The 26,526-nt window shown below is 39.8% G+C and overlaps 1 protein-coding gene across 13 annotated transcripts in view; it reads right to left on the bottom strand.

Moving 5' to 3' along the window:
- Positions 1-26,526, bottom strand: part of msi2b (musashi RNA-binding protein 2b) — a 300,205-nt gene that overhangs the window by 41,628 nt on the left and 232,051 nt on the right. For all 13 annotated transcript variants that reach the window (XM_017694954.2, XM_017694953.2, XM_017694952.2 and 10 more), the window contains exons 9-10: positions 23,008-23,122; positions 13,302-13,376 (exon numbers count right to left, since the gene is read on the bottom strand). In XM_017694954.2, coding sequence (XP_017550443.1) covers positions 13,302-13,376; positions 23,008-23,122 — 190 coding nt within the window. The remainder of the gene's footprint in view (positions 1-13,301; positions 13,377-23,007; positions 23,123-26,526) is intronic.

The raw sequence follows: 26,526 nt of genomic DNA, 5'->3' as shown, positions 1-26,526 counted from the left end.
TTACTTTCAAGAAGGCCTTTCTGTCGAGCCATCAAAGAAAAGCTGCACCTGGGCAATGAGGAATCTGAATGCAAGAATGCAGCACGCCATTGATGGGCAGTGAACTGGGTCATCTCAGACACTCGCACCTACATCTCCCCCTAATGAGTGCGCTGATAGTGAAAGCTACATGGACCATGCCACTGTGCGCTCATCACAGCTCTGCAGGCTTCAGCTTCACAAATTACAGGCGTGAGCACTGTGGGTTAATGATGACTCCAGGGGGTGGGCTCTTCTGAGTACATGGTGCAAATTCAACATTTTGACATTAATTATGTGGCTTGTGGGTTTGGGTCAATCTGCTTGAGTAATATTCAAACTAAAAAAAGAACGAGGGTCAGCTTCATGTAAGTTAGCAGCAAATGTATCTCTAATTCCAGGTCCTGGTCCTGGAGATCTAACGACCTGCAGAGCTTAGCCCTAACCCTAATCAAACACCAGGTAATCCAGGTAATGAAGGCATTTAAGTGCATCAGGTGCGCTGAAGGTCTGCAGGAATTAGGCGTTCCTGCTCAGTTTTCATTTTTTAATTTAATTTAATTTTTTTCAACATCATCATCAGCACTTTACATTGAATGAGTCATGGACCAATAAAATTGCCCAATAAATCTCCTTACACTTATTACTCAATACACAAACTCTCAGGTTTGTTCTGACAGTGATGCCATGCCATAAGATATAAGCACATATAAGCTCATTTAAAAAAGACTTCTTATTCAGTAACTATCATGTTATTCAATAGTTACTATAAACCTAATGCTAAGGTATCCAAGCACTTCTGGTAATTACTTTAAGGTGCACCACTACAGATGTTCAGTTGCACACACCACACAGTTTGAGTAATCCCTAAAGGAAATCACTGCTTATTAAACAAGATTTTTTGGACAGCTGCACATGACCCCAAGGTCACCATCTAATGTCCAGTGTCGGCTGCAGGGGAACAAACCCCCCAGCATTGGGTTGCGGAGCAGCGGAACTGTGTTCCCTGGAATGACTGAGTTCCATCCAGTACCTTTGGGATAAGCTAGAGTGGTGTTTGTGATCTAGAACTAATCATTGAACATCAGTACTGACCTCACTAATGCTCTTGTGGTTGAATGCAATCAAATCAGTCAAAGCAATGTTGTTACATCTATTGTAAAGCCTTCCGTGAAGAGTAGAGACTGTGTCTATAATCACTTGGACATACAGTTTGTGCAAGATATGTAGTTAAGAGAGGAGGAACATAAAACTAAAAGGGTTAATACAAATGTCTACAATATATTTCTTCATAAAAAGCTTCCCCAAGCAATATCTGCAGTATGGTTTGACAAGTTCTCAATGAAAAAAGCTACAATATATCAGCATCCCTTAAGAACATCACATACAAGGAGTGACATGGCGCCTGACTAATAGTGCATTTCACAGAGCCATTTCTGGACGCATAAGGCATGACTAGACCTCAGCAGTGCATCAATCATCCCAGGGTATAGAGTATACTCTACAGGCTCAGTTTTCCCTTTCCATAGCACTGCACTACAGCCTCTTAGTCAGGTGTCACATAAAAAGCAGAAGGCCTTGATGGCAATTAGGATGATACCCTGTACATAATAAACACAGGATAATACTTAATTCATGTACAACCCCATTTCCAAAAGTTGGGATGCTGTGCCAAATGTAAATAAAAACAAAATTCAATGATGTGCAAATCATTTAAACCCTATAATTCACTGAAAATATCACAAAGACAACAAAATCGAATGCTGCAACTGAGAATTGTTGGACACATACACGCCCATTTTGAATTTGATGCCAACAACACATTTCAAAAAAGCACAGGGGCAAGTTTACCACTGTGTTTCATCACCTCATCTTTTAACAACACACTGTAAGCATTTGGAAACTGAGGACACCAATTAGTTTACAAAAGTGAAATGTTTTCCAATTTTTGCTTAACATAGGATTTCAGCTTCTGAAAAGTTCGGGGTCTTGTACTTTTCAATTTATAATGTACTAAATGTTTTCAGCGGTGACAGGTCTGGACTGTAGGCAGGCGGGTTTAGCACCCAGACTCTTTTAAAATGGAGCCATGCTGTTGTAAGACATGCAGAATATGGTTTGACATTGTCTTGCTGAAATAATCAAGGCCTTCCCTGGAAAAGATGTCATCTGGATAGCAGCATATGTTGTCAAAAGATGTATTTACTGTTTAGCATTAATGGTGCCTTCACATATGTACCAGTAATGTGCACTAATGCTCCCCTATACCATCATGACCATTGACTTTTGAACTATGCACTGAGCGGTCTTTATCCCAGAGAACAGTGTCCATGATTTCCAAAAGAAATTCAAATGCGGATTTGTTGGATCACAGGACACTTTTGCACTTAGTTCATTTTAAATTAGCTCAGGCCCAGAGAAAGTGGCAGCATTCCTGGAGCCTGTTTATATATGGTTTCTTCTTTGTGTTTTAATTAACATTTGTGCATGCAGCGCCAAAGTGTTCTCATAGATTTCCACTGCAGAATCATGTCTGTTTTAATGCAGTGCCGCCTGAGGGCCTGAAGATCATAGCCAGCAAATAATGATTTTTGGCCTTGTCCCTTGCATACAGAGATTTCTCCAGATTCTCTGAATCTTTTAAATGTTATCATGTAGTGTAGATGATGAAAAGCAAAAGTTCTTTGCTATTTCACATTGAGAAACATTATTCTTTATGCTGAACTATTTGATCATACAGTCTTTCACAGGGTGGTGAACTCCTCCTCACCTTTACTTCTGAAAGATTCTGAGATGCTCTTTTATACCCAGTCATGTTACTGACCTATTGCCAATTAAACACCAGGTGTTTTTAAGCATTACTCAACTTTATCAGCCTTTTACTGCCCCATTGATGCCCCCCTAAATTTGACTGGCATCAAATTTAAAAAGAGCACATATCTTTCAAAAGACAATAACATTTCTCAGTTTCAACATTTGATATGTTGTCTCTGAAGCATTTTCAATGAAATATAGAGTTTAAATGACTTGGACATCATTGCATTTTGTTTTTATTTTTCACAGCATCCCAACTTATTTGGAAATGGGGTTGTATTTAGGTAGGTTTCATATCATGGAAAACCGGATAGTAATTCAGTCTGTATAGTTATGATGTCACAACCAAGAAAGTGTCTAAATATGACCAGCCTAGAGCAGATCAGCCCACCCATTCATGTCAAATAAGGAATGCTGTTACTAACTGTAGCAGAAAAAACAACTAAACATGGATGTTGGGAAGCAAAAGAATAATTGACTGGACTTACAAAGGATCCAGACACCTGAAAAGAGGGCCAAAGTTAATTTTTTCCAAAATCCCAGTTGATTTCAGTCCAAATGTAACAGTGTGTCCTGCCCGTTATAGGTCAGACTGCTTTTTAATCATGGGTACCTTTTGCATTTCACTTGTGAATTGTTCAGCCAATCAGATCAAAGGTCATTTGCATATTAGTCCGAAATGCGCACTAACAAAAGAGTTTGTTTAATTCTAAGGTATAATGAGAGATTGGAAAATGTTCATGTGAAGTGAACTATGATTGTTTTTGGTACATAAAACCACACAAACTTCATAAGTGGACCTCAGGGAAAAAAAAAGAATAATAAAAAAAGAAGAATACAAAAAAGAAGAAAAAACAAAAAAGAAGAATAGAGAAGAGAATAGAGGCCTTCAGAACTTACATAAGAAACCTAATGAGACACATCCCATAATTTATCTAGGAATGCGGAAGATGTAAGGTACATGTTATAGAGGAAAGTGAAAGAGAAATCCCCAGACAGAAGAAGCAAAGCTGGGTGAGTGGTTTATAAGAGCCTATAAAACTGCTCAGTAAGGAAAATGTTCTCAACATGAGGCCAAACAACAAAGAACAACCCACAGGGTCTATTCTGCGGAACAAATACAGACTTTGTAAACAGGCCAATATTGTGTCCTATAAAAATTCTAATTTATATGAATTAATATGTAGAATATCACAAAGGAAAAACATGTCACAGTTTTAGAGCAGCTGTGAAAATGTGTATGTAGGGTGCAGGTTTAGGGTTGAAGAGGTCTCTGTGGCTACATGCACAGAGTGTGATATACACTATACATAGCAAAGGCTGAAACTTAATGGATTTGTTTAACACAGTCTGTGACACTACTTACTGAAACAAACAATATATTGAGTATGAATTGTTACTGCTTTGCAATACTGCAATACTGTGCAAAAAAAGCCTTCTGAACAATCATTTATTTTATTGTGTGCATAACATCCTCACCAATTACAGTTCAAGATTAGTGTTTCTGTATGTGTTTGGCTGAATGAAGTTATTCATGTAATGTAGTGCTACACCTTGTACAACCCTAAGCTTGACTTGGCAGCTCCTGCGGGAGATTTTTTTGGATAGCCTTGACTGTAGCATAATGCAGCTAATGCACATAGAACAATCAGTGGTATTTTATTCATGGTTAAAGCCATATCACTGGAAGAAACATCAAAAACAGCATTTTTAGTAAATCAATATTAAATAAAATAACATCCAGTTAACTTGGTTAAACTTCACTATCACTATTGGCACATCAAAAAAATGAATTCTACCCTACAGGGATATACTAGAAAGAATAGAAGAAACAGTGGGACCACTGATGTAATCCAAAATGAATGATTTTGGTAAAAATAATTGAAGGTTTCTCTGTGATACCATGTTTCCTGTCACTGTGTGTGTGTGTGTGTTTATATATATATATATATACACACACACACACATATATATATACAGAAGCTCATAGGCCACTAAATTAGCCACCCTCACAGATGCAAAGTCGCACTAATTAGCATCCTTTTTGGTAAAATCCTAAATGTCAGAAATAGCCACTTGCACTAGTTTTGTAGGGTCAATATACTGAAATGTGTCCATATTTTGCATCCCTACTACTGACTGTATGATGCTAAAACACATGAAAGCTCTGTCTGCCTGTCCATCCTGCTGGGTGAGGATAGAGGTGCAGTGGTAAGATACAATGAGAAAGCATAACAGGGACAATTCTCCTCCAAGCGTAGCCTCGCATCCCATTTTACTCGATGCCACCTCCTTGACGAAAGCAATTACCAGACAGATGAGTAGCATTTCACTGGCTGAGGGGCATGGGGATTAACCCGGAGGGCAGCGGAAAGTCATCCTCCTGTCATCCTGCTATCTAAGCGAGCTCATTTGAGGAAGCTGGGCTTGTCCTTGGCAGCTAAACTGAGGAAGGGAATGCAAGTCTGCCTCCAAGGCAACAAGACACAGAAGTAAGTAATGCTGGTCACAGTACACAAGTTAAACCTCAATGAGAATCATCTGCCATTATGGGACAAAAATAACTGCAAGCTTAAAAGACATGCAAGTGAATAAATCTGGACAAACATCTGGACAAGCCACTCAATTTAAAATCAATAGCTGAGTTTCTGATGCCATTGAGTAGGTAATTAAACATGCACGAGTTAAATAGGTTCTATAGCCTAGGGCCTGGTTATGAGTGCTGAGGATCACGCAGACATTGTGTGTGTGAGTGTGTAGGTGACTCATTTGAGTGATTACTGCAGGCAGGGAACATCAGGGTGTGACAGCAGCATCTATCTCCATGAGTCCATTCTCACACTGACCCATGCTCCTGGTCATGCTGTGTACTCAATAATCATACAACAGCTGCACCGCATAATGCACAGCACTTAAAGAGAAGCTGGAATTAACCAACGGGAGTTGTTTTAAAGTGTGTGTGTGTGTGAGTGTGTTGGTTTTGGACACTTTCAGGACAAAAGTCTCGACTACATAAGAAACCCTGCAGAAAACAGAGCTACCTTAAAGTTGGGTGGTCAGTTTGACTATATGTATTGTTATCAATGATAAATTGTGTCACAATTTACTTTTTTGAGCATAATGTGGATGTCATCAGTACTTAAAGCCACTGAAAAAAGGCATGCTTCATTAAAATAATCACAACTGGCCTTTGTTTATTGGATTTAGCACAGTGCCATTGATGAAACTTTGAAAATAAATCATTGTAGTTGTAGATGGTAAGCACCTCATCTAATGGAACTGGCTCGTAACTCGTCCCAAAATGCCTAAATGTTGCTAAAAGTTACATTTTTCAAAACCGGAAAGTAAAAACTTTTTTTTATTGGCCACATTCACTGATGCTCATGCATCTTCTAGAGGGTTGAGCATGTCCAATGCAGCAGCGCCCATTTGTGAGCCCATAACATCTTGAATGCATTTGCTGCATGCCTACCGGGTTAATAAGTAGCCATTTCAATTAGAGCTAATTTGGGTGAAGAGCAGGATGAGGTGGCACAGCTGCTGGAGAGGCCGCTGTTCACTTCTTTCCTCTTTCCCTCTTCCCTTCTGCCTCAGTCTGTGGCTGGCAGGCCCAGCAGGGCGACGGACTGCTATGATAACCTCACTCTCTCTCCTTCTTTCTCCCTTCCATCTCTCTTTTTCCTCCCTCTGCCTCTCACTCCGAGCACGCCACAGAGATGTGCAGAGCTGCCGCTTTATTTGTTTGTTTGCGCTCCAATTTCCTGCGAGCCCCGGCGTGTTATCTGTCCGGCGGACCGGCGGGAGGGGCCGACAGGGGCCTGTCCCTGACAGCCACTCTGTTTGCATAACTGATTGGGCCCTAATCAAAAGTGAAGCGCCAATTCCAGCCCTCCCCCCCCTCCACTCATGTTGAGAGCAGGAGGGAATGGACGAGTGTGAGCTAAAAGACAGGGTTATTACGTGTCTCGGAGCGAGCTGGGCTGGGAAAGGCTGTGACCTTGACTACGCTGCATCCTTCAGCTCTCATCAGCACACACCGTGTCCAACAGTGGAAATCACGGCCGAGCACAGACAAGACAATTCAATGGCTGGAAATGGAGAAGAAAGGCCAGTTAATGTGAGACCAAATCAAAAGCTACATGTGAAGAAGGTACAGCTATATTCTATAGGTATTATAAAATAAAGACACCAAATTTTAAATGGTTTGTGGGGTGAGGGTGCATTGGGGGGAAATGTCCACTGGTTGCAGTTTTCTCTTTACCACTTTACCACAATGCTTTTTGCACCAAGTAGAAAGTATCTACTGAAAGCTACTGGCTTGTAAAGTGAGTTATAAAAGAGATACAGAAAACTACGAGTGTAGAAGTGCACTTTTCAACAGCTATTCAACAGCAATTTTGGAATATTCGAATCAATTATTTTGGGCTTTTATTTTTTTATCTAAAAGTCTTGGTGCATTCTTTCTGGTGCCAATATCCCACTACTGTGTAAATCCTCTAGTCACATTTATGTATTCAGTGCATTTTTAGCAGTATTCCTTAATCATAGCAAAATAATTACATTTAATTGAGTTATGGTGATGCTTGAGACGCACTGAATCTTTTTTTCTTTTTTTAATCAAACTGAATTGTTATGGTGGGAGTGCCAGTGACCTGTGGCCCATGGCCACTAGGGGGCTCCCTAACAACTTCTTGTTTATTACTGTACCATAATGTTATTTAAGATGCTCTAACAAGGGGAATAAAAGGAGATGGTCAATCATGTCTCAAACAAGAGCATTTGCATCTGGAGCTGAAAACAGCAAAGAAAAAGAGAAGAACAGAAAAAAAGCTGAAAGTTAAAGATTAGTTTTGTTTTTTGTCATGTTACAGTGCTGCTATGTTTTTGGCTTGTAGTTAGAAAGCAAGAAGTAGTGGATCTGGAGTCTGTCTAACAAAGCAGGTTTCACTTTTGAATTTCTGACTGAATTTCAGCTTTACTAAAACTAATAAACAGATGTGGTTAACTCTCTTCACAACAGAGGTTCATAAATGTCTGTGTTAATCCACGTTAAGATACTACGGCTATAATTAATCCAAACTTAGATACTCAAGCTGTGAAGAATCCTCCAGCTCACGCATGTGAAAGTGTGGCATCAGTCAATTGTGTCACTAAAAAGGAAAAAAAAAAACTCATGATACAAAAGCATTTATAACAGTAACAAAGCAACGCTGTCACCACTGTTACCAGAGTTAGATTAAGCCAAACTTAAAGTTAGCCAGGTAAGCAAGAAATACTGCATCATGAGACAGACCCCTGGATCAAGAGAGTTGAGAAGACTGTCTGTAATTTATATTGTAACCCATCACAACCACAAAGAGCATTCAATCATCAGCCATACACAAATTAACAAGTTACAAATTAGCATATAATTTGGTGTCATTATTGTTAAGTTTTAGCCTTTTATGTCAGCTAATGTCAACTATCAAGGTGGGAGGCAGCAAAAAATCCTTTGTAGGGCCCCCAAAATCTAGAGTCAGACCTGTATGGAGATAAGAGATTTACACTACAGATTTCTTGGTTAAAATAACAGGAAAACCCCCTTCTGATGACACGCTGAAGATGCAAGGAAATGAAAAACTTTTCTTAGCTGGTAAATGCAGAAGAAAACTAACGTTGTTGATGGAGTTGAATGTCCTACTGCTGTATAACTGTTGTAACTGTCCTCAAATCATCATTACAATAGAGAGAATGGATTACTCAAATGACAAAAATGACTAATCAGTTGCGGAAGACAACAAAGTAAAAGCTAAACTTAGCATAATTGCTAGCTATCCAGACATGCTATTTCAGTCTGACTTCCTTCTATGAAACTAAGTTCTCTCAATATCCTTTTCGTAGTGAATAAAGGTAGCACTGCTGCTTTTTTTACATTTGTAAATGATGACTGAGAAAAAAGATACACTAATACTAGCTTGGCTGTATTTATTAGTCCATAGCTCAGTGGCATGGCTAGAAGTTAGAATTGGCTGACACTACAGGGATTCCCAATAATTATGACAGTATGATGTGCATGCATAATTCATGCTGGGTGTTATAGTGAGAGAACATGAAAAAGGTATAATATTTTGAATTCTGTCAATCTGATGAGGGTGAGGGATTTGCTGCAACTAAGAACACTGCACAACATAACAAATAACATACTAAACTTTGGTTGTAGGCCAGAATGCCCCATTAAACTTCTTTTCATGATTAAATCATCAAATGTTCATTTAAAACTCATAGTGGAAAAGATTTGGCAGATATTCATCAATTACAAAATAAAACCATTAGGTTTACTAGGTCTGACACACAAAAAACCTCCAGGAACTGAGGCAGAGTAACACTGTAAACACAAATGCACACACATGCACATAGGCTTACACATCCACACACAATGTTTGTGACCGGTTACAGAATCCAGTCACCTCCGTGGAATATGAGAAGTGCCTTAAGAAAATATTACCTTCCCTCTATTCATCAGTCAATGTGAACTCTCACAGCAGCTGAACTTCCCGTGAATTCCAGGTGCTACAAGTAGTCTGGAAAAAGCTCATTCACCCTATATGTTTAACACCAAGGTCACTGACAATTTCAGAAATGGAAGAGATAGGGAGGGCTTCTTGCCGGGTGGTGTGGGGAAGATAATTTTACGAGGAAATCCATGGGATTAAATGAAAGTGAAAAGTGTCTATTTCTGAGCTATGAAACCGCAGGTGACAACCATCTGGCTGGTGAGTCAGAGATCAGCACAAGTAAAAGCTGAAAGACAAAGCAGTCTAAAGCACCGGTCAATGTGTTCTGCCCTCCGTGGTCAATGACATACACCTACATACATTTAATTCTCAAGTAGGACTCGTGTACATGGGAAGATACTACTATTAATAAATTATGGGATAAATTGTGTCACAATACACTTTGAGGATATCATGATATTCACTGGGATGTGCCATAAAAAAAGATTTAAACCAATTATACTGTCAATAAACAACAACCTGAGCTGTAAGTGTACAAACTGTTTAGTAATAATTAGCTGATTGGACATCAGTCCATCAAGCCATTGCTATTTCATCCTTTTTCTAATTGAACAGTTTGTAAATGTTGACTTGTAGAAAATCATTGTACTGGCTTTCTTTCCTAGCCTTTGTAATGTAGCACTACTGTTCTGCTCATGCATTTTGTCCCTTCCAACTTGTTTACAAAACTCAAAAACATGAAATATTATGATGCATATCATGTACTGTGAAATACTCCGTGCTTTCTGTGTCACAACAGCAGTCATAGGAACCAGACATCTGAAGACTTTAAAGCCTACAACACAGAAAGCATCTACTCAATATGTTTACAGATACACTGCCTGAAGCCTGACACTGTTTTATGATAACTTTAGAATTATTAAGGTTTTGGCCTAAAGCGCATATGTTTGTGTAAAAAATAAAAAATGGCAATACTTGGTGGCTATATATAGCTGTAGACATTGTGACTCCTGGTTCCTATCAGCACCACTGTAATGAAAAACAATAGGTATATTTTTCTACACTCAATCGCGGTACATTAATCCACCTGAATCCCTTTGTTTAAATCTCAATGGTTAAATTATGCAGAAATATTAAACTGTGGAGTGCATTTGAAAATGTGAGAGGGAGAAGGAGGGAGAGGTGGAGAGAGAGAGAGAAAAACAGAAGAGATAGAGGGACAGAGAGAGGGAGGGAGAAGAAAGACAGAGAGAGAGGGACAGAGAGACAGGGAGAGGGAGAGAGGGGGGGAGAGAGAGAGAGAGAGAGAGAGAGAGAGAGAGAGAGAGAGAGAGAGAGAGAGAGAGAGGAGGGGACAGAAAGAGGGACAGAGAGACAGAGGGAGAGGGAGAGAGAGGGGGAGAGAGAAAGACAGAAAGAGAGAAAGAGAGGGACAGAAAGACAGGGAGAGGGCGAGAGGGAGAGGGGGAGAGAGAGAGAGGGGGGGGGGGGCTGAAAGAGAGGGACAGAGAGACAGAGGGAGAGGTAGAGAGAGAGAGAGAGAGAGAGAGAGAGAGAGAGAGAGAGAAAGACAGAAAGAGAGAAAGAGAGGGACAGAGAGACAGAGGGAGAAGGCCTTCACTGCCACTTTAATCCCCCACTCCAGGCTTAGTCACAGCAGAGCTTTCTCAAGTGCCTGCCAATTCATGCTCCCTCATTATCCCTTCCCTCTCTCATTTATCTATCCACCACAGCTCTGGAACATTCTGTTTCTACACCAGGTTCTTCTGAGACACTTATTTTAGGTTTATTTGCACCCTGGTTTCAAAGCAAGACAGCCATGTGATGTCAAAGCAGAATCTGGTCAACTTTACTCTTAGCTGTCATGTCAGCAAGTGTCATTGTGAAATTGCTCAAGAGATACAGTTGTATGCAAAAGTTTCAACACTACTGGTCAAATGAAATGTTTCGTTAGTTTTCTAACTAAAAATCAGTGAACACATTCTCGAGGAACAAACTTAACTAGAAGGGGAAAGTTTTACGATGAAATCCTAGGTGGTTGCTTAGGTGTTACTAAGATATCACTATGCTATCCCAGGTGGATGCTAAGGTGTTGCTAGGCCGATGCTACGGAATCCCAGGTGGTTGGTAAGGTGTTGCTAGGCTGTTGCTGTGGTATCCAGGGGGTTAGAAGGGTGTTGCTAAACTATTGTTATGGTATCCCAGGTGGTTACCTAGTTGATGCTAGTCCATTTCCTATGGCCAGTTTTTAGACAGCGTTTGAGAAATGTGCACCAATTTTGTATAGGATCTATAAACCTGTCTAGTTTTGTGTCAAAATAAGCACAGAATTATAAAACAAAGAACAGTCAAGACAAGCCAACTTAAAAATGGCATTTTTTCCCACTTTTTGGGGCATAATTTTTACTTATTTGGTAAGATTTAACAGATTGTTAAACACTGTTTTTTAAAAAACAAAATACAAAATGTGCTCTAACTCTTGCACAGGCCAGATTTGATGTTTTGGTGATATTTACTAAATAAATGGTAATTGTGCACTTTTGCATACTCTCACTGTAGCTGTTAGGTAGAGTAAGACATGCCTAATCGACCCCGCTCAGTTTCTACCCTGAAAATCAGTGGAGTACAGCTGATAATGCCTTGGGATGTTTCTTCATAGTCAAGTGTACTGTACTTGGCAGGACTATATCTGGTTCAAGTTCTTCTCTTCTCAAGGAAATGAGTCATGATACACATAATAAGGTTACTTCATCACATCAAATCATCTCAGACAAAAAGACTTGGCACCATTACTGTCCTGTCATAATCACTGTCATTTGAAGCATTTGCCAAGATTTGAATACAAAACAAAGGCAAAAACATGAATCATATGGCAGGCATTTGCCTGTCACCTTTTATAGCCTCATGTTTCATTTGAACCTCTATATTATCAGTCAGAGGCATTTAGTGCTAAAACAAAAAGGAAAGGTGGGTAAACTCTACACTTCAGTGGGCGCTCAATCTCATCACTGTGAAACAATGAACAATTATATACATAAACAAAGCATACTTTTTCCCCTTTAACTGCTGTTATTATTTTATGTGAGCTGTACTGCAGTTTTCTATATTGCATTCACTAGTTTTTAATGATTAATTGACATCACAATTAGAATAACTTTTTGTTAAACTTCTATAATAGACCACTGATCGACATCAAGATTGTATCCCATTAAACCTACAGTATATTTTCTAGCAATAAAGTGACTTGCAAAGTTCAGAGACTCCCCTCCACTTATTTTATTTACAGTCAAAACTGCTACAAAGAACAAGTGTCATGTTCAAGGAAATAAAGTCAAAGTATACTATGGGGGAAAAAAAGGAATTTTGCGAAACAACAACAAGTGGCTTAGAAAATGTGTGTGTGTGTGTGTGTGTGTGTGTGTGTGTGTGTGTGTGTGTGTGTGAGTGTGTGTGTGTGAGTGAGAGAGAGAGAGAGAGAGAGAGAGAGAGAGAGAGAGAGAGAGAGAGAGAGAGAGAGAGAGAGATCTCTAAAGATCAGTGCATGGATGTATTTAACATGTGAACAAGGTGCGGCATGTAGTAAAAAATAACTGTTCCATCCAATCTGGGAGGTACTGCCGCCATGTTATGGCACAAATTAAGTCCTAACAACATCTCTGTAAGTGGTATGCTGTCTTTGTGTATACATCGCTTTGGTTTCACAGCATGTGTCTTTAGTTGAAACTAATGCCAGTGTGTGTGTGCGTTTGTGTATAGGCTATACATGACTACAATCCCCACAGAACAGTTTACAGTCTGGAACTCCAGCAGGAGCTGGAGGTTTGTGTGTGTATGTATATGTTCAGCATGGGGTTCAGCAGGAGGCACAAGCAGGGTGTGTGTGGGGGTGTGTGTTTGCTGGGCAGCAGGGAGGCCATTACCAGACAGCAGCAGGAGAGAGAAGCCCCATACGGGGCTTAACAAGATGGAACTTACCAGGGAATTGGTAGCTGTAGCTCGGGGCGAAGCCAGTGTATCCTCGGCCATACGTTGCTACAATGTTTGGGTAACCTGAAGGAAAGAAACATCAAGCCTTGTGAGAAATCATCCTGACCACCCAAAGATTCTACGTTAGACCAATAAATCTGTACGCAGCCTCAAGTGGGCACTAGTAAGGCTGTGTGAAATGGAGGAAATATCATATTTCGATTATACTGATACATATTGTGACTACAACATGACTTTCAGCACATGGCATATCAAAACTTTGTATCCCCAAATGTTATAAAGGAAGGGAAAAATCTGTTCTTAACTTTATTGTACCTTAATGCAGGGGTTCTCTAGGTTTTTAACAAAATGGACCAAACCACAGCGCACAAATGCTTTGACACGCCGGTAGTGGAGGGGGCAGAGGAGAGTGGGGGTGTCAAAGCACAGGATGTCTCTCTGTTGTCAAGGAATGCTTGGTGTCCATATGCAGCATTAGCATGGCCAGTACCGATGAATCTGTATTTTTGCAGCTATGAATCATACATATTTTAGACTGAATAAGACTTTTCTTCTTCTTTTATTTTTGTTTTTGACCTGTTTGTTTCTGTGATTACAAAGAAGAAAGTTCGTTAATGTCATGAGGACATGACGTGGGCCAATGTGTAACATTTTTAAATTAAATTTTTAGAATATTTTAATAGAAAATCAAGCCTTGAATAAAACAATTATAATAATATTATTTCATTAGCTACTAATAACAATAATAAATAAACACTAGATTTGAGCAGTTAAGCTAGGAACTCTTCCCCTGCTCAGTGCTGTATTGTTGCTGTCCAGGAACAAATGATCCATGACCTAGTACCAAAAGATCCACCTCATGGTACCAAAGGATCGATGGCCTGGTGCCAAACAATCCTGTTGGAATTCTGGGTGTTTGGGAACCTCTACCTTGATGAAGAGTAATGAGAAGTCAATATGGACCACTATGTTTGATAATGAAACGTTCACACTATTAAGGACAGATGACATTTTCAATTGGTTTAACAAACTATTAAAGTTTTAAAACCAATTTGGAGAACATGCCATGCATGGATCACTTTGAGCAAAACTATTTATGTTTGTGAGATGAAAAAACACCCTAATTTATCAAACTGCTCATTTTAAAAGTATGTGATTGTTAAATCAATCTCAGGGTACCCAATAAAATGTTTCTGATTGGTTAGGTTGGTTATATCATGATAATGATTAACAAATGATCTGTCATGTCACCATAACACACACACACACACACACACACACACACACACACACACACACACACCTGCTCATCCACCCACACCAATTGCTCTTCTCCAACATACACACTTTCTCACTTTCTGGAACCCCTGTCTCCCACCCACATGCACTCACACACGTCCCAAATAGCTGCTAGATAAGAGATTATCAAGACTGGGGGGAGGCACACTCTGAGGTAATGAGCAGTATAAGTATCATAAGAAATGATGGCAGTTTTCTTCCCTGGAGCCAATCCTCTTTTCGGCTGGCGGTGAAAGGGGATGTGTTCGCTGCTGTCATCTCTCTCGCTCTCTCTCTTTCCCCCCACCTCCACTGTCATTGATCGATAACCTTTCTTTTATAGCCTGGGCTAATCGATCATGAAGGACACGACAGTGCGAGACAATGGCAAGCCGATAGTTGTGCCAGGACATGGCGGATTAGAGTCTTTCTGAGCCGCAGAGCCGCAGCCTCTCGCACGTTAATACTGCCTGAGTCCGACCGCAAGAATGGCAGGAATATGATCGAGTGATTGCAGAAGTCATTCCAAAGTGGAGTGAAAGACAAGTAGTGCGCCAGTGCGCTAGGTCAGAATTTACTCGCAATCTGTTTTTCTTTCCTTGTTTTTTCATTCTATTGCCTCTTTGCTGAGGCAGAACTTCTAAATTAAGGTGATTTTGGTGTGCTGGTTGGCTTCCTGGTGGTTCTTCCATTTTCTGAAATATGGTGATGGTTTTGCGGCGAAGAAAACAGCAAATCAGCAGTATTTGCAAGGCTGTCTCTGCTGGAACGTGTCCTGATCGTGCTGTTAAAAAAAAAAGTGGGATGAGACCCAACACACATGCTCAAGTTGTCTTGCTGCCAGTGCTGAGGAACGGCCACTGCTCGTGCCTCCACGCTAAGCTGGGAACCCATAGAGCCATTGTTCTTATTCTGTCACAATGCATTATTACAGCAAGCGCCCATACACTAATTATCTGGCCAGCCTTCAAAACAACAGCAGAAAACAGTTTATGTGAATGAATGCACCCCACCATATGTACACCTAAATACCTCTGGGAACCTGAAGGCGTTGCATCATTCTAAACCTCTCGTCTGAAAATTTCTTACGTTACTTTTCCAGCTTTTTTCCCCCACTAGAGCTGGGATCTCCACCACCTCCACGGCAAAGCCTTGAAAGATCTCAAGGATATTGGCATTGGCTGCGCACAGTGAGAACCAAACACAAGAGATCACCAGTGGCTTATCCTTGGCTCGCAGCCACAAATGTGGGGCAGGTTTTTTTTTGTGTGGAGTGAAAACATATGCCACTCTATGTGAGGCCAGACATAACTCCGATCAATTTAGTTTGACAGTGGAAAGGCCGACTGGTGGAAAGTGCTCGGTGAAGAAATTGATCCTGTCAAAGTTCCTTTAGAGTGGTTCAGCATTTTAGTAGAGGCTTAACAGAAGTTGCTTTTACAGACTTTTTCCATCTTTGCTCAATATCTTTCAAAGGGATTTTTGTGTCACTTGTAGGGTTAAAATTAAAGAGTATCTTTGAAGAGATGGACTCAACTATATCACTAAGAGATACATCTATAAGTGAGTGTCTGACCTGGCCAAATGATAAAGGCTTACGTTTTCTGTTTTCTTCATTCTTTAATCCCAAACTTCTTTTAAAGCTCATCTTCCATCGACTGTTCATCCAAATAAACCTATTAAGCAGCCATGGTATGAAAAAGATACCTCAGTGAATATCCTGGGCTAATCGATCACACTGGCTTTCTGGTCTACAGCAAGATAGCCACCTTTACCTGCACCGTTTCCGTCTGCTGTATCATTTGTTTACAGAGCCCTGTCCTTTCTCCCCTGTGAATACAGCTGCACTGTGTACTCTCCTAAAGAGGAGCCAGATGCCCCAGTTAAATATACATGACATGGGCTTTTCCTGTGATATTTAAAGAGCTTACTATGAATGTAGTGTGCCAGGTCTGTATTGACAGCAGGGATTAATGTGGTGGCGGGGCCAATGCCTGCGGGAACATGAGCAAAGTGAAGGCCTACACAAGGCCCTGCCCTATCCTCATATACCACACTTTACCACACTGCTACTGTTACACCACAGATACCACTATCGGTGGCTGACAGACTTGCTGGAGCAGACCTTAAGAAGGTAAAACAAAACATGAAGAGATTCCAGCTTCTAGCAAAAGGAAGCTGGAGCACAGAATTCGAACTAAGCAGAGGCCCCCATATTAAACATTTCTGCCTCTTAAAACAGAAGTCTGGGGGCTAAAATGCCCCAGAATAATGTTCTAAATGTAATAAATCAAGATGAATGAATGCTACTAATGCACTAAAATACTATTACTATAACAGTTCACTTTCCTATCATGTGTTAGAGCAGAAAAAACACTCAAATATGCAATGCATATAATGCAAGGGTATCTATACTAAAAAAAAGACGCAATTTAAAGTTATATTTTTGCTGCAGTTGCAAAATCATCTGAATTAATTATGTGCAGCACTGCAAAAGTCATTTCCAGTCAAAACGCTCACTATGTAAAAGTTATTAATTTTGAGGAGCTATTTCTGAGAAGATCAGATATAAGATAATCCACTTAGATAAGGAAGAGGAAAGTTAAAGGACAATAAGGGAAAAAAACAGGCCTGTACAAAAACTATTAAAAGATACAAAAAAAAAAAAACCTGACAAAAAAAAAAAAAAAAAAAACACCTGACAATTGTGCAAAACCTGGCAGACCACCTAAACTCAGATAAACAGAACATAAATCTTTCATTTTTGAGAGATCTGGAAAAAAAGTCCATCCCTCCATTGTAAGAAGATAACTCAATACTATGAGTCTAAAAGGATGTGTAGCTGTCAAGAAGCTGTTACTGAGAAAAGAAGAAAATACACACAAAAAAAGCCAATGGTGTTCTCAGAACAATGTACTGACCACCCCAGATCTTAGATCTTAACATCATTGAATGTACTTGGGATTATTTGGATTGTAAGAAGCAGAAAATGCAACCAACTTCTAAGACTGAACAGTGTGGGAAAAAACCCCTGCAGGTTTCTTTAAAAAAACGGATGCTGTAAGAAGGCTGAAAAGTAGACAAAATTAATACCAAAAATTATATATGCAGCTGTTGGGGCATCTGTGTAATTGTACTTCATGACCACTTTAACTGGAAATTAAGTAATCACAGGCTGGTCTCTCATATTTGTACATTACTGTACATTTTAAATTCACATAGGTGTCATAAATAGCCCCCTTTGAATATCAGAATTAAAACTGTTATATTTTCTTTTGTTTAAAGTAGCCTCCTTTTGTCATAATGCAGATTTGGACACTGCTGGTGTTTTCTCAAGCAGCTTCATGAGGAGCCAATAAGCCTGAAGAAGTTCCACATACACTCAGTGCATGCTGGTTGCTATAAACTACTTTACAGGGTTATTCAAAAACATTTTTTAGAGTATTTAAGCAACAGCTGTTAGACCAAATTATCATGGATAATATACACACAACCAAGTGCATCCAAGTTTTTAAAAGAGAATTCCATAGATTTTTTCCAAAATTTCTCTGATAATTTCTCTTATAATGTATGATTGCTACATTTCCTTTGGGATCAACAACGTATCTATCTATCTATCTATCTCTCTATCTCTCTATCTATCTCTCTCTCTCTCTCTCTCTCTCTCTCTCTCTCTCTCTCTCTCTCTCCCCCTCCCTCCCTCCCTATCTATCTATCTATCTATCTATCTATCTATCTATCTATCTATCTATCTATCTATCTATCTATCTATCTATCTATCTATCTATCTAATTCAATTATAAGTCATTAGAAATGATAATTCAATAATCCAAATTTTTCTCAGCAGTAGTGACAGGAACTAGATATTTCATGTCTTAAAGATACCTAGAGAAATTTTGTACACAAATATGTTGCCTGATGCCTGAGATGTTGTATTATGATAGTTCTAACATGAAGTTTTGGCCTAACATGTATTTTTGAAAGCCATTCATACTGGAGAGATCTATGAAAGGTGTTACAAGGCAAAACATTACAAATTCATGACCTTTTCACCATTATTAACTTTATATATAAAAACCTGCACGTCACAGGTTCACTGGTCATTTTGGATAGTAACGGAGTAAATTTCTCTACAATGAACCATTTTACGTCAAACCACTCTGAATAACATTGTTTACACTCAGTAATTGAATGATGCTGGACTTTTGACAAATTGGTGGAAATTCCCTTTAACTGGGTAGGGTATGAGGATATGAAGGGTACACACACGCACATAGCAGTGTATATACCTTCTTAGCAAAAAATACCCAGCTTCTTTATCAAAGCCCTGTATTTCATAAAAACAACAGGTCCCTTGTCTGAACCTCAACACTGGACCTGGATGTGCTACGAGAAGCGTAGACTCAGCTAGCCTCCTGCTAACAGGTACGCATACAGGCTGTGTTCCTGTCACAACCTCACTGAGCGAGGATGAGACTGAACAAGCCGAGGAGACACCAGAGACAGAAAGAGAAGGCCAGGGACAGCGAAGAAGACTCATTAAGCTCTGTCGCCGGTGCGGTGAGCACAGTCTACCCTCCGTCTCCTGGCAACACGGTAAATAAAGGCTGTCACTTAATCTGGCCCACTGGCATCGGCCTCACCCTCTTATTTGCGTTATTAATATGCATGCTAATGTGCCCATTTTATGGCTCAACAGTTCGGATTCACTTTAAAATCAATTATCCATCTGGTAAAGCCGCACTTTGCGCAGGCTGAGATGTGTATTAATTTCAGCAAACATACATGAGGCTTAACACAATAAAGATAAATGGCTCGATTAGGTGTGGTAAACACGAGCGCTCCGAGTGCAGCTCTAATGAGATTTTGCCACATAAGGAATTACAGTTCCTTGAATAATGAGCCTTGTTGATTTTTGTATGCAAATTACCAAAAGGAATGTTTCGCTGTCCTGCTTTTCCAATTTCATTTAGATAAGAGTGTGTTCGCGAGCGAATGAGCTCACACACTCTTAACCCACTCTCTTCTTCTTCGTTTCCCCCCACTTCATTCATTTCCATCTCCTTCGTTCATTCTGTTTGTTCAACACTGGCACACTGATCTGCTATAAAATCCTAATAAGGTCACGACATGGGCTACGCCAAAGAATTTCATCAGTCAAGAGTCGATGCTGCTGGAAATCTGAGACCAGGCACTGTTATCAGTACACAGTGTCAAGTAAAATCATGAAAAATTCTGCGGCAACAAGTAAATAAGAGTTACTAAATAATATTAGCCTCAAAACATCCCGTTTCTCTTCTAAATCATTGGTGGAATTTCCACAGACACACTGAGAAGATGGAAAAGTACGATGGGCATTTGAAAAGTACCCTAACTAAACTTTTTATCTTCTTTTTGAAATGGTAGTTTGTGTTTTAGTAACAAAATACAGTGTAATATTATAAAATTCACTCATTAATTGTATACTGCTTTGTCTTTTTGTCCGACAATAATCACCCTCTGGCACTGCAAGAAAATATTTTGTGCACACCTTGTCCAAATATTCATATTGTCTCAAAAATGACATAGTTCTAGGAGAATCCTTTAATTGGTACACAACCTTTATATTACGTGGGAGTCCTACAACTTTTAAAAAACCTTTCAGAAAGGTTCTTCAAACTCACATTTGTATGAAAATGCTAAAATATTTTTGGTGAAGTTTTGTTGATTTTTTTTTTTAAGTGACAAGTTAACACCTCCTGTACAGAGAATAAGCTGAAATCTTGATTTTTCTGAAAATTTTAATGCACAATATAAAAAAAAAAACAAAAAGTGTGAGAGCTTTTGCACAGTGCACATTTTTTGCTGTGTTCAGTAAATAAAAAAATTGTGAAATAAAATGAGAAGTGTGTTCTCTCTTCAGAATGTGTACGTACTTTCACAAAAATCATCAAAATGTCATTTTAGCTGGCGCCCCAAACCTCTACATAGATCTGCATGTCATTCAAAGAACTGATGTCCACATTTTTGCTCTATCTATTTTTTGCATTGTGAGTTAGGTCCAGGTGAAAATGTGGCCCATCTGGGAGGCACTGAGAACCACTTTTTTGAACCACTACTGTACAGAACCATCCAATTGCGTAAATTGGGTCTTAAGAGCCTTGGTGCAAAAAAAAAAAACAAATGGACAAATCAATAAAAAATTTACTTTAATTACAATTTAATTAAGCTTACAATGCATTTCTTTTTCTTTCTTAGAGACTGAGAGATTTTACTGGACAGGTGGTAGCCGCTCTCTGGTTCCTCTTCCATGATCGGACCCGAATCGGTCGGTCTTATCACTTGGTAAAAAGGATGATGCTCTAAAGGCATGGCACTCCACTCCACCTTAGCATTAATCTAAATGTGTACATTAGACTACCTATTTAAAAGGTTATAAATAATAAATATATCATGCTGCAGGTCGTGAAGACTCTGTCTGAGAGTGGTTATCATGGTTAGGATGCATTATGAATAAGAGGGTGATAAATACATATCAGTGCTGTCTGTGTAGTATTGATGGAAGCTAACTGAGGTATAAAAATGGATTATACTCCAAGTCATGGGTGTACAGTTGTGTCAGTATCTATGAGGGGTTGAAATAAAGATTTTAGAAGGCCTGGTTATCACAGGCCTCCTGCACCTTGGGCCCTATTGTGACTGCCCTCCCAGCAATAGTACGCTTTTGAAACCATCCAGTGAAAGGTTCTTCATGGAAAGTGGTTCTCCTATGGCATTGCTCCTAAACATTATGATTGTACGTGTGTTAAGTTTAGTCTGTTTAGCCTGATGTGGACACTGGAACTTCATACTAATGAAATGATGCATTCATTTAACATTAGTTCCATCCTTCTCCCTGAGAACAGGAGTGGTGAGTATTGGGACTGGTGGGATGTGGGCTAGGAGTCTGGTGGGGATGGTGCTAGTCAAGCTGGCTGGAATATCAATAACATATTTCATGCCGGTCCGGCGAGAATGCTTCATCAAGCCAAATTACAGCCGGGACGTCCTCTCCTGCAGTGTCCCCCCATTAGTCGCCATTCGCATTCTGCACCAGGCATCAAACGATTTATTTGCTTCAGTTACTTTCAGGAGCCGATCAATCTCACAGTCATTATCTCTTGTCACTGGAGCTGGGTGGGGATAGAGGAAGAGATGCTGGGGTGTGTGTGTGTGTGTTTGGGGGCGGGGGGGTGCATGTGCGTATTGGGGGTTGGAGGTAGTGGGGTTCATGTCTGCAGCTCCATGTCCTGTCCTCGGAACAAACGTCAAATGTGCAGAAAAAATGTGAAGCAAGCTTAGTGTATGTCGAGAAGGTGGCTGTGTGTGACGGGTTTGAAGGCGAGCATGAGAGGAAGAGAAAGAGAGGGCTAGAGAGGTAGAGAGAGGGAGAGAGATAGAGAAAGAGAGAGAGGTAGAGGGGAGGAGAGAGAGAGAGAGACTGCATGCGTGTGGGAACACATTTCCACGTTATTCCTGAGTGAGGCTCCCATCAGAAATGCTAAGGGATTTCAAACTGGCAAGACGACAGTGGAGTTGCCAGCCGAGCGTGGCAGCATTAACTCTAAAGCAGAGCCAGTGTCAGTGCTGCCACTCTCAGCTCTGTCTCTGAGGAGCACTTTCCCTCCTTTGCTGCCATCCCCCATCCACCTCTTCCAACCCTGCCATACACTGCCTTGTTCTTTACATGTAAAGTGATGAACTTAACCTTTTCCAGTACATCAAACATCAGCACTGGTTGCAGAGATCTTTATCACAGTACAATGTTTGTGCTTTAAGTTCAGGTCTTGTTCGTAATATCAAAATGGTTCCATTTAAGGGTAGATTAGCTATACAATGTTGATATAAATCATATTTTGGAGGACATAATTAAATATTGATCCAGTTCCACAATGTCCCTCACAGGCAACCAGTAACACGGTTCTTATACAGCCATAGAAACACATGATACAAGAAATATGACAGTGGCAAGTTTGAACCATAGGAGCTAAAGGAAATTATATTCAAGCAGTCGCTCATTACTGCAAGTGCACACTGTGACTTAATATACAGCAACTTGATTTATGGTTAAAGGTGTGTACCACCAATTTTTCAGAACATCTGCATAATTCAGTTGTTAAGCAGAAGACAATGTCAAACAGTGGATTCATGTGAAATTGTGCTTATACTTTATAGTGCAGATTACAAATTTCTTTACGGTGGTGGTACTCCAGAGCTTGTGGAGTTTAAAACGCAAATACACACATATGGCCTTAATTCTGCAGACATTTTGAAAATCAGTGAAACATCTTGTTAACAACTAATGTAACTTCTATTTTTGTTGGTCCATTTGTTAAGAAGCAACCTAAAGAATAGCTAGTGAGTTCAAATGTGAGTGTGATATGGAGAGTTTTCTTACTCAGCATGCCCATTCCTAGCATGAAGGCGTCCATGGTGTAGGGCAAACCCCTGGCTCGCCCTCGCGTCCCCGGAGGAAACATCACCTCCTTGGGTTGGGCCTTCTTACATTCTACCTGTGAACAGACAGCACAGAAACTGTCAGGCAAAGAACATGTGCAGCTGTAGACATGACGCTTTCTGCTCCAGTGGTTTCCAATCCTAGTGCTGGAATAGCCCTGTCTAGGGGTGAGCGACATGAAGATATACTGTTACTGTGATAAATGGCATTTTTTTGGTGTGTACTTTGGGTAGTGTTAGTACTTCTGGAACACTGAACGCCTGCTTTTTAATGACTGGTAAATGTAAAGATTTGGGCAAACTATTTCATACATTTCAGTCACCTTTCAATATGTTTCCAAAAACTGCATGAAAAGCAGTGTTTTACACTTTAAACACTGTTGGAGAACATAAGTGTTACACAACATAACATTGGTGCTAGTAGAAATTAGCTTTATGTTAGCAGGGTTAAAAGCACAAACGGGCAAAAACAATCAAGAGTCCTTTAATTTCATTATTTAAAATTTATCTAAGACCTTAACTACCTCCCTCATTCCAAAACTGAACATTTCAAACGCTATCATACACAGAGTGATGTAAAGGGGTGAGTTAATTTATATATTTTTCACTGTTACATTTAATATAAGTTTTAGTTATATTTAATAAAAGTAGTTATAAGTAAGATACTTTGATTGGCTGGAGTAAATCAGTCTTAAGTAAGATGTCTAAGAGAACACCAAATAAAGTGTATTTCCAAAAAGTTGGTTAGGGGGCAGTATAAAAATATTTCAACTTCACAGGTCACTCTGATCACTTCTCAGCATTGCACTGAAATGACAAATAATGCAGATGATCACAGTCTTGCTTCTAGGTTAAGATGTTCAGTAAGAAAAGAAAACTGTTCTGGACCTTTAAAAAGATGTACAGTAGGAGAAAACAAAAAAAATCATGTCTAGGACCAGGACCAAAACACTGCAGCCACTGCTGTACTCTTGACGATTACAGAAAGACAGTTTTCTAGAGTTTTCATGCGTTTAGGTCTGACCCATCGACCCAGCATGACACTGAGGATGAAAACATTCTTTCTGCAGACTGTGGATCAGTCGTTTCCGAAATGAAAGCACAACAAAAGAAAATGAAACAAACTCCCTGTTGCGTCTGTGGAATTGCAGCATTTATATTCCTCAGATGGTACAACGGGGCCCCAATGGCTCCACAATGCTAACAGTGACTTTATGTGTGTGCCTGTTTGTCGAGGCATGCCATGCAGTGTCTCCAGGCAAAAAGTTTTTTTTTCTTGCTTTTTTTCCTTAGAAATGTTCCCATCTTTCTCTCCGTCTCGCTGCTCTCGTCTGGTCCTCATCACCGAACCAATTCCACCCGGGGCGCTTTCTTCTCTCACAACACCCCTCTACCACAACCCCTCTGCCTGAGCCCACCACCATCTCACGCTCGTTTCCCTGCCGAGCTGATTGACATTTCACCCTCCTCCTCAATGCACAGCTAAGTGTCTGAGAGCCAAACAACACAAGGCATGCCGATGTGCCAAACGTAAACAGAGGCGTCAAGATGCAGCACCATGCGGACTTGGATACACACTGGAACGAAGCCAGCATGCCTCTATTGCTTTCTGACTTATGTAGCCTATACATCAACCCAAAACACGCACATATTGTGCAGCATGTGGGCTGCCACTATACTGCAATGGGGCTCATCCATCTGAGAGAGTGAGGCAACCCCTTATTTAACCCCATGGGAGTGAAAGACAAAGAGACAAGTGTACACATCCTGCTTGCATATCAGTCCCTGTGAGAAGGAAAACATGCATCTCCTTTTTTTACTTTTCTGCATTCTTTGAACATGGCAGTTGTCCTTCACACTGTGTGAAAATTTTATGATAATTGGACCAATAGAAATGCTCAAAAATGGCTTAGAATACAAATTTCCATTAACTTACACTGAAAGTAAAGTATATTTTCACCCTCTCCTGTGAAGATACTGTTTTGGAGAAGGAGCACAGGAATGTGCAGTATCATTCCAAAGTTTGGATGCAAATATAGAGCTGTTTTCCTTATTTTCACTATTTTCCACAGGGGCATGCCTAGGCCCTGGATTTGAGGCTGTAGCCCTGGGCCTTTGCTCACTAAACTTTTAAAAAACAGAAGTGCAAATTTTAATATGAAACAGAAAAAAAAACAGATGCTTAAAATCATAGAAGTGGAAGTGGAAGCTTTCATTAATCACTTTTGGCAGACTGCCAGATCCCTTTGTTTCAGCATCACCCCATAAAGTAAGGTAAGATTTTTTTTCTAGATGCAATGTGGTGGAAATTCAATCAAATATTTCAGTAATGAGGCTGGTAACGTTTGTTTTCTGTGCTAGGAAAGTAGCAGTCACGATCTCAGACAACCTACCCACGCTCTATGGTTGGTCATCCTGCATTTCAGTTTAAAGGCCCTGTTACACTGAAACTAATAGGCATTGAAATGTGTGACCCTAAAGTGACTGTTATTAAGTTGGTTGCAACACACTTCTGTGTCATGTTTAGTAGAAAACAACAAGAGCAACAGACGTACATTCTTGCTTAGCATCAATGCTTGACCATTTCTTTTATGGTAAATAAATTGATGACCAATACTAAATAACACTGCAAAATTGGACATCATAGATTCTAAGCTAGTTATTTAGGGCATAGAGTAGCAATAAGGTAAAATAAGATAAGGCTTTATTGTCATTCGCATCACACGTGGTACATGAGGTGGAACAAAATAGTGTACTCAAGGTCCCAGTAATTAATGTATATTAATGTACATTTTCAACAGAACAGCAGCAATAGAGAAATGCACCTGATTCATTCTGATTCTAATTATATGAACACTTTATAAGTCAACATATCATCTCAAGCTGAGTTCCAGATATTTGCACAGTTGAGGCACGGCCCTGGTGTATCTATGAGTGAAATTTAAGACATCTGTCCTAGGGGCTGTCCTTTTAGGGCCTAATTTTGTTCCATCATAGAAATTGTTATAGAACTTTTATACATCTGAGCCTAAACAAATATGTGCACTATATAATAAGACCTCTGTTAAGTTAATAGAAAATTTAAATTAAATTAATGTATATTTTGACCTCAGAACCAAACGCTGTATGGTTACACCCCTAATAGACCTTTTGTACAATTTAACAATCAGCTTTAAAAAGTGATAACCATGATCAGATCACAACACTGCATGTTTACACATGCCGTTTTCAAATGTAGCCACTGCATTAGATCTATTCCCCGACCACAATATTTATATTTAATAAATACTATGCGAGGCTAGAATGGTGCCAGTGCAAAGCATGTATATACAGACTATGCTTTTCTTGCTTTTTTTCAACTCATGTTGCAGCGCACTCTCACTTGTTCTAATAAACCGTACTAACAGAGCGATCACACTGGGGTTCGATTTAATCAAACAAAAACCTGCAAGGTGTGAAA

The sequence above is a fragment of the Pygocentrus nattereri genome, chromosome 17 (genome assembly GCF_015220715.1).
Source record: "Pygocentrus nattereri isolate fPygNat1 chromosome 17, fPygNat1.pri, whole genome shotgun sequence".
Lineage (NCBI taxonomy): Eukaryota > Metazoa > Chordata > Actinopteri > Characiformes > Serrasalmidae > Pygocentrus > Pygocentrus nattereri.
Note: the sequence above shows the minus strand (reverse complement) of the source record. Positions and strands in the feature narration are given on the sequence as shown.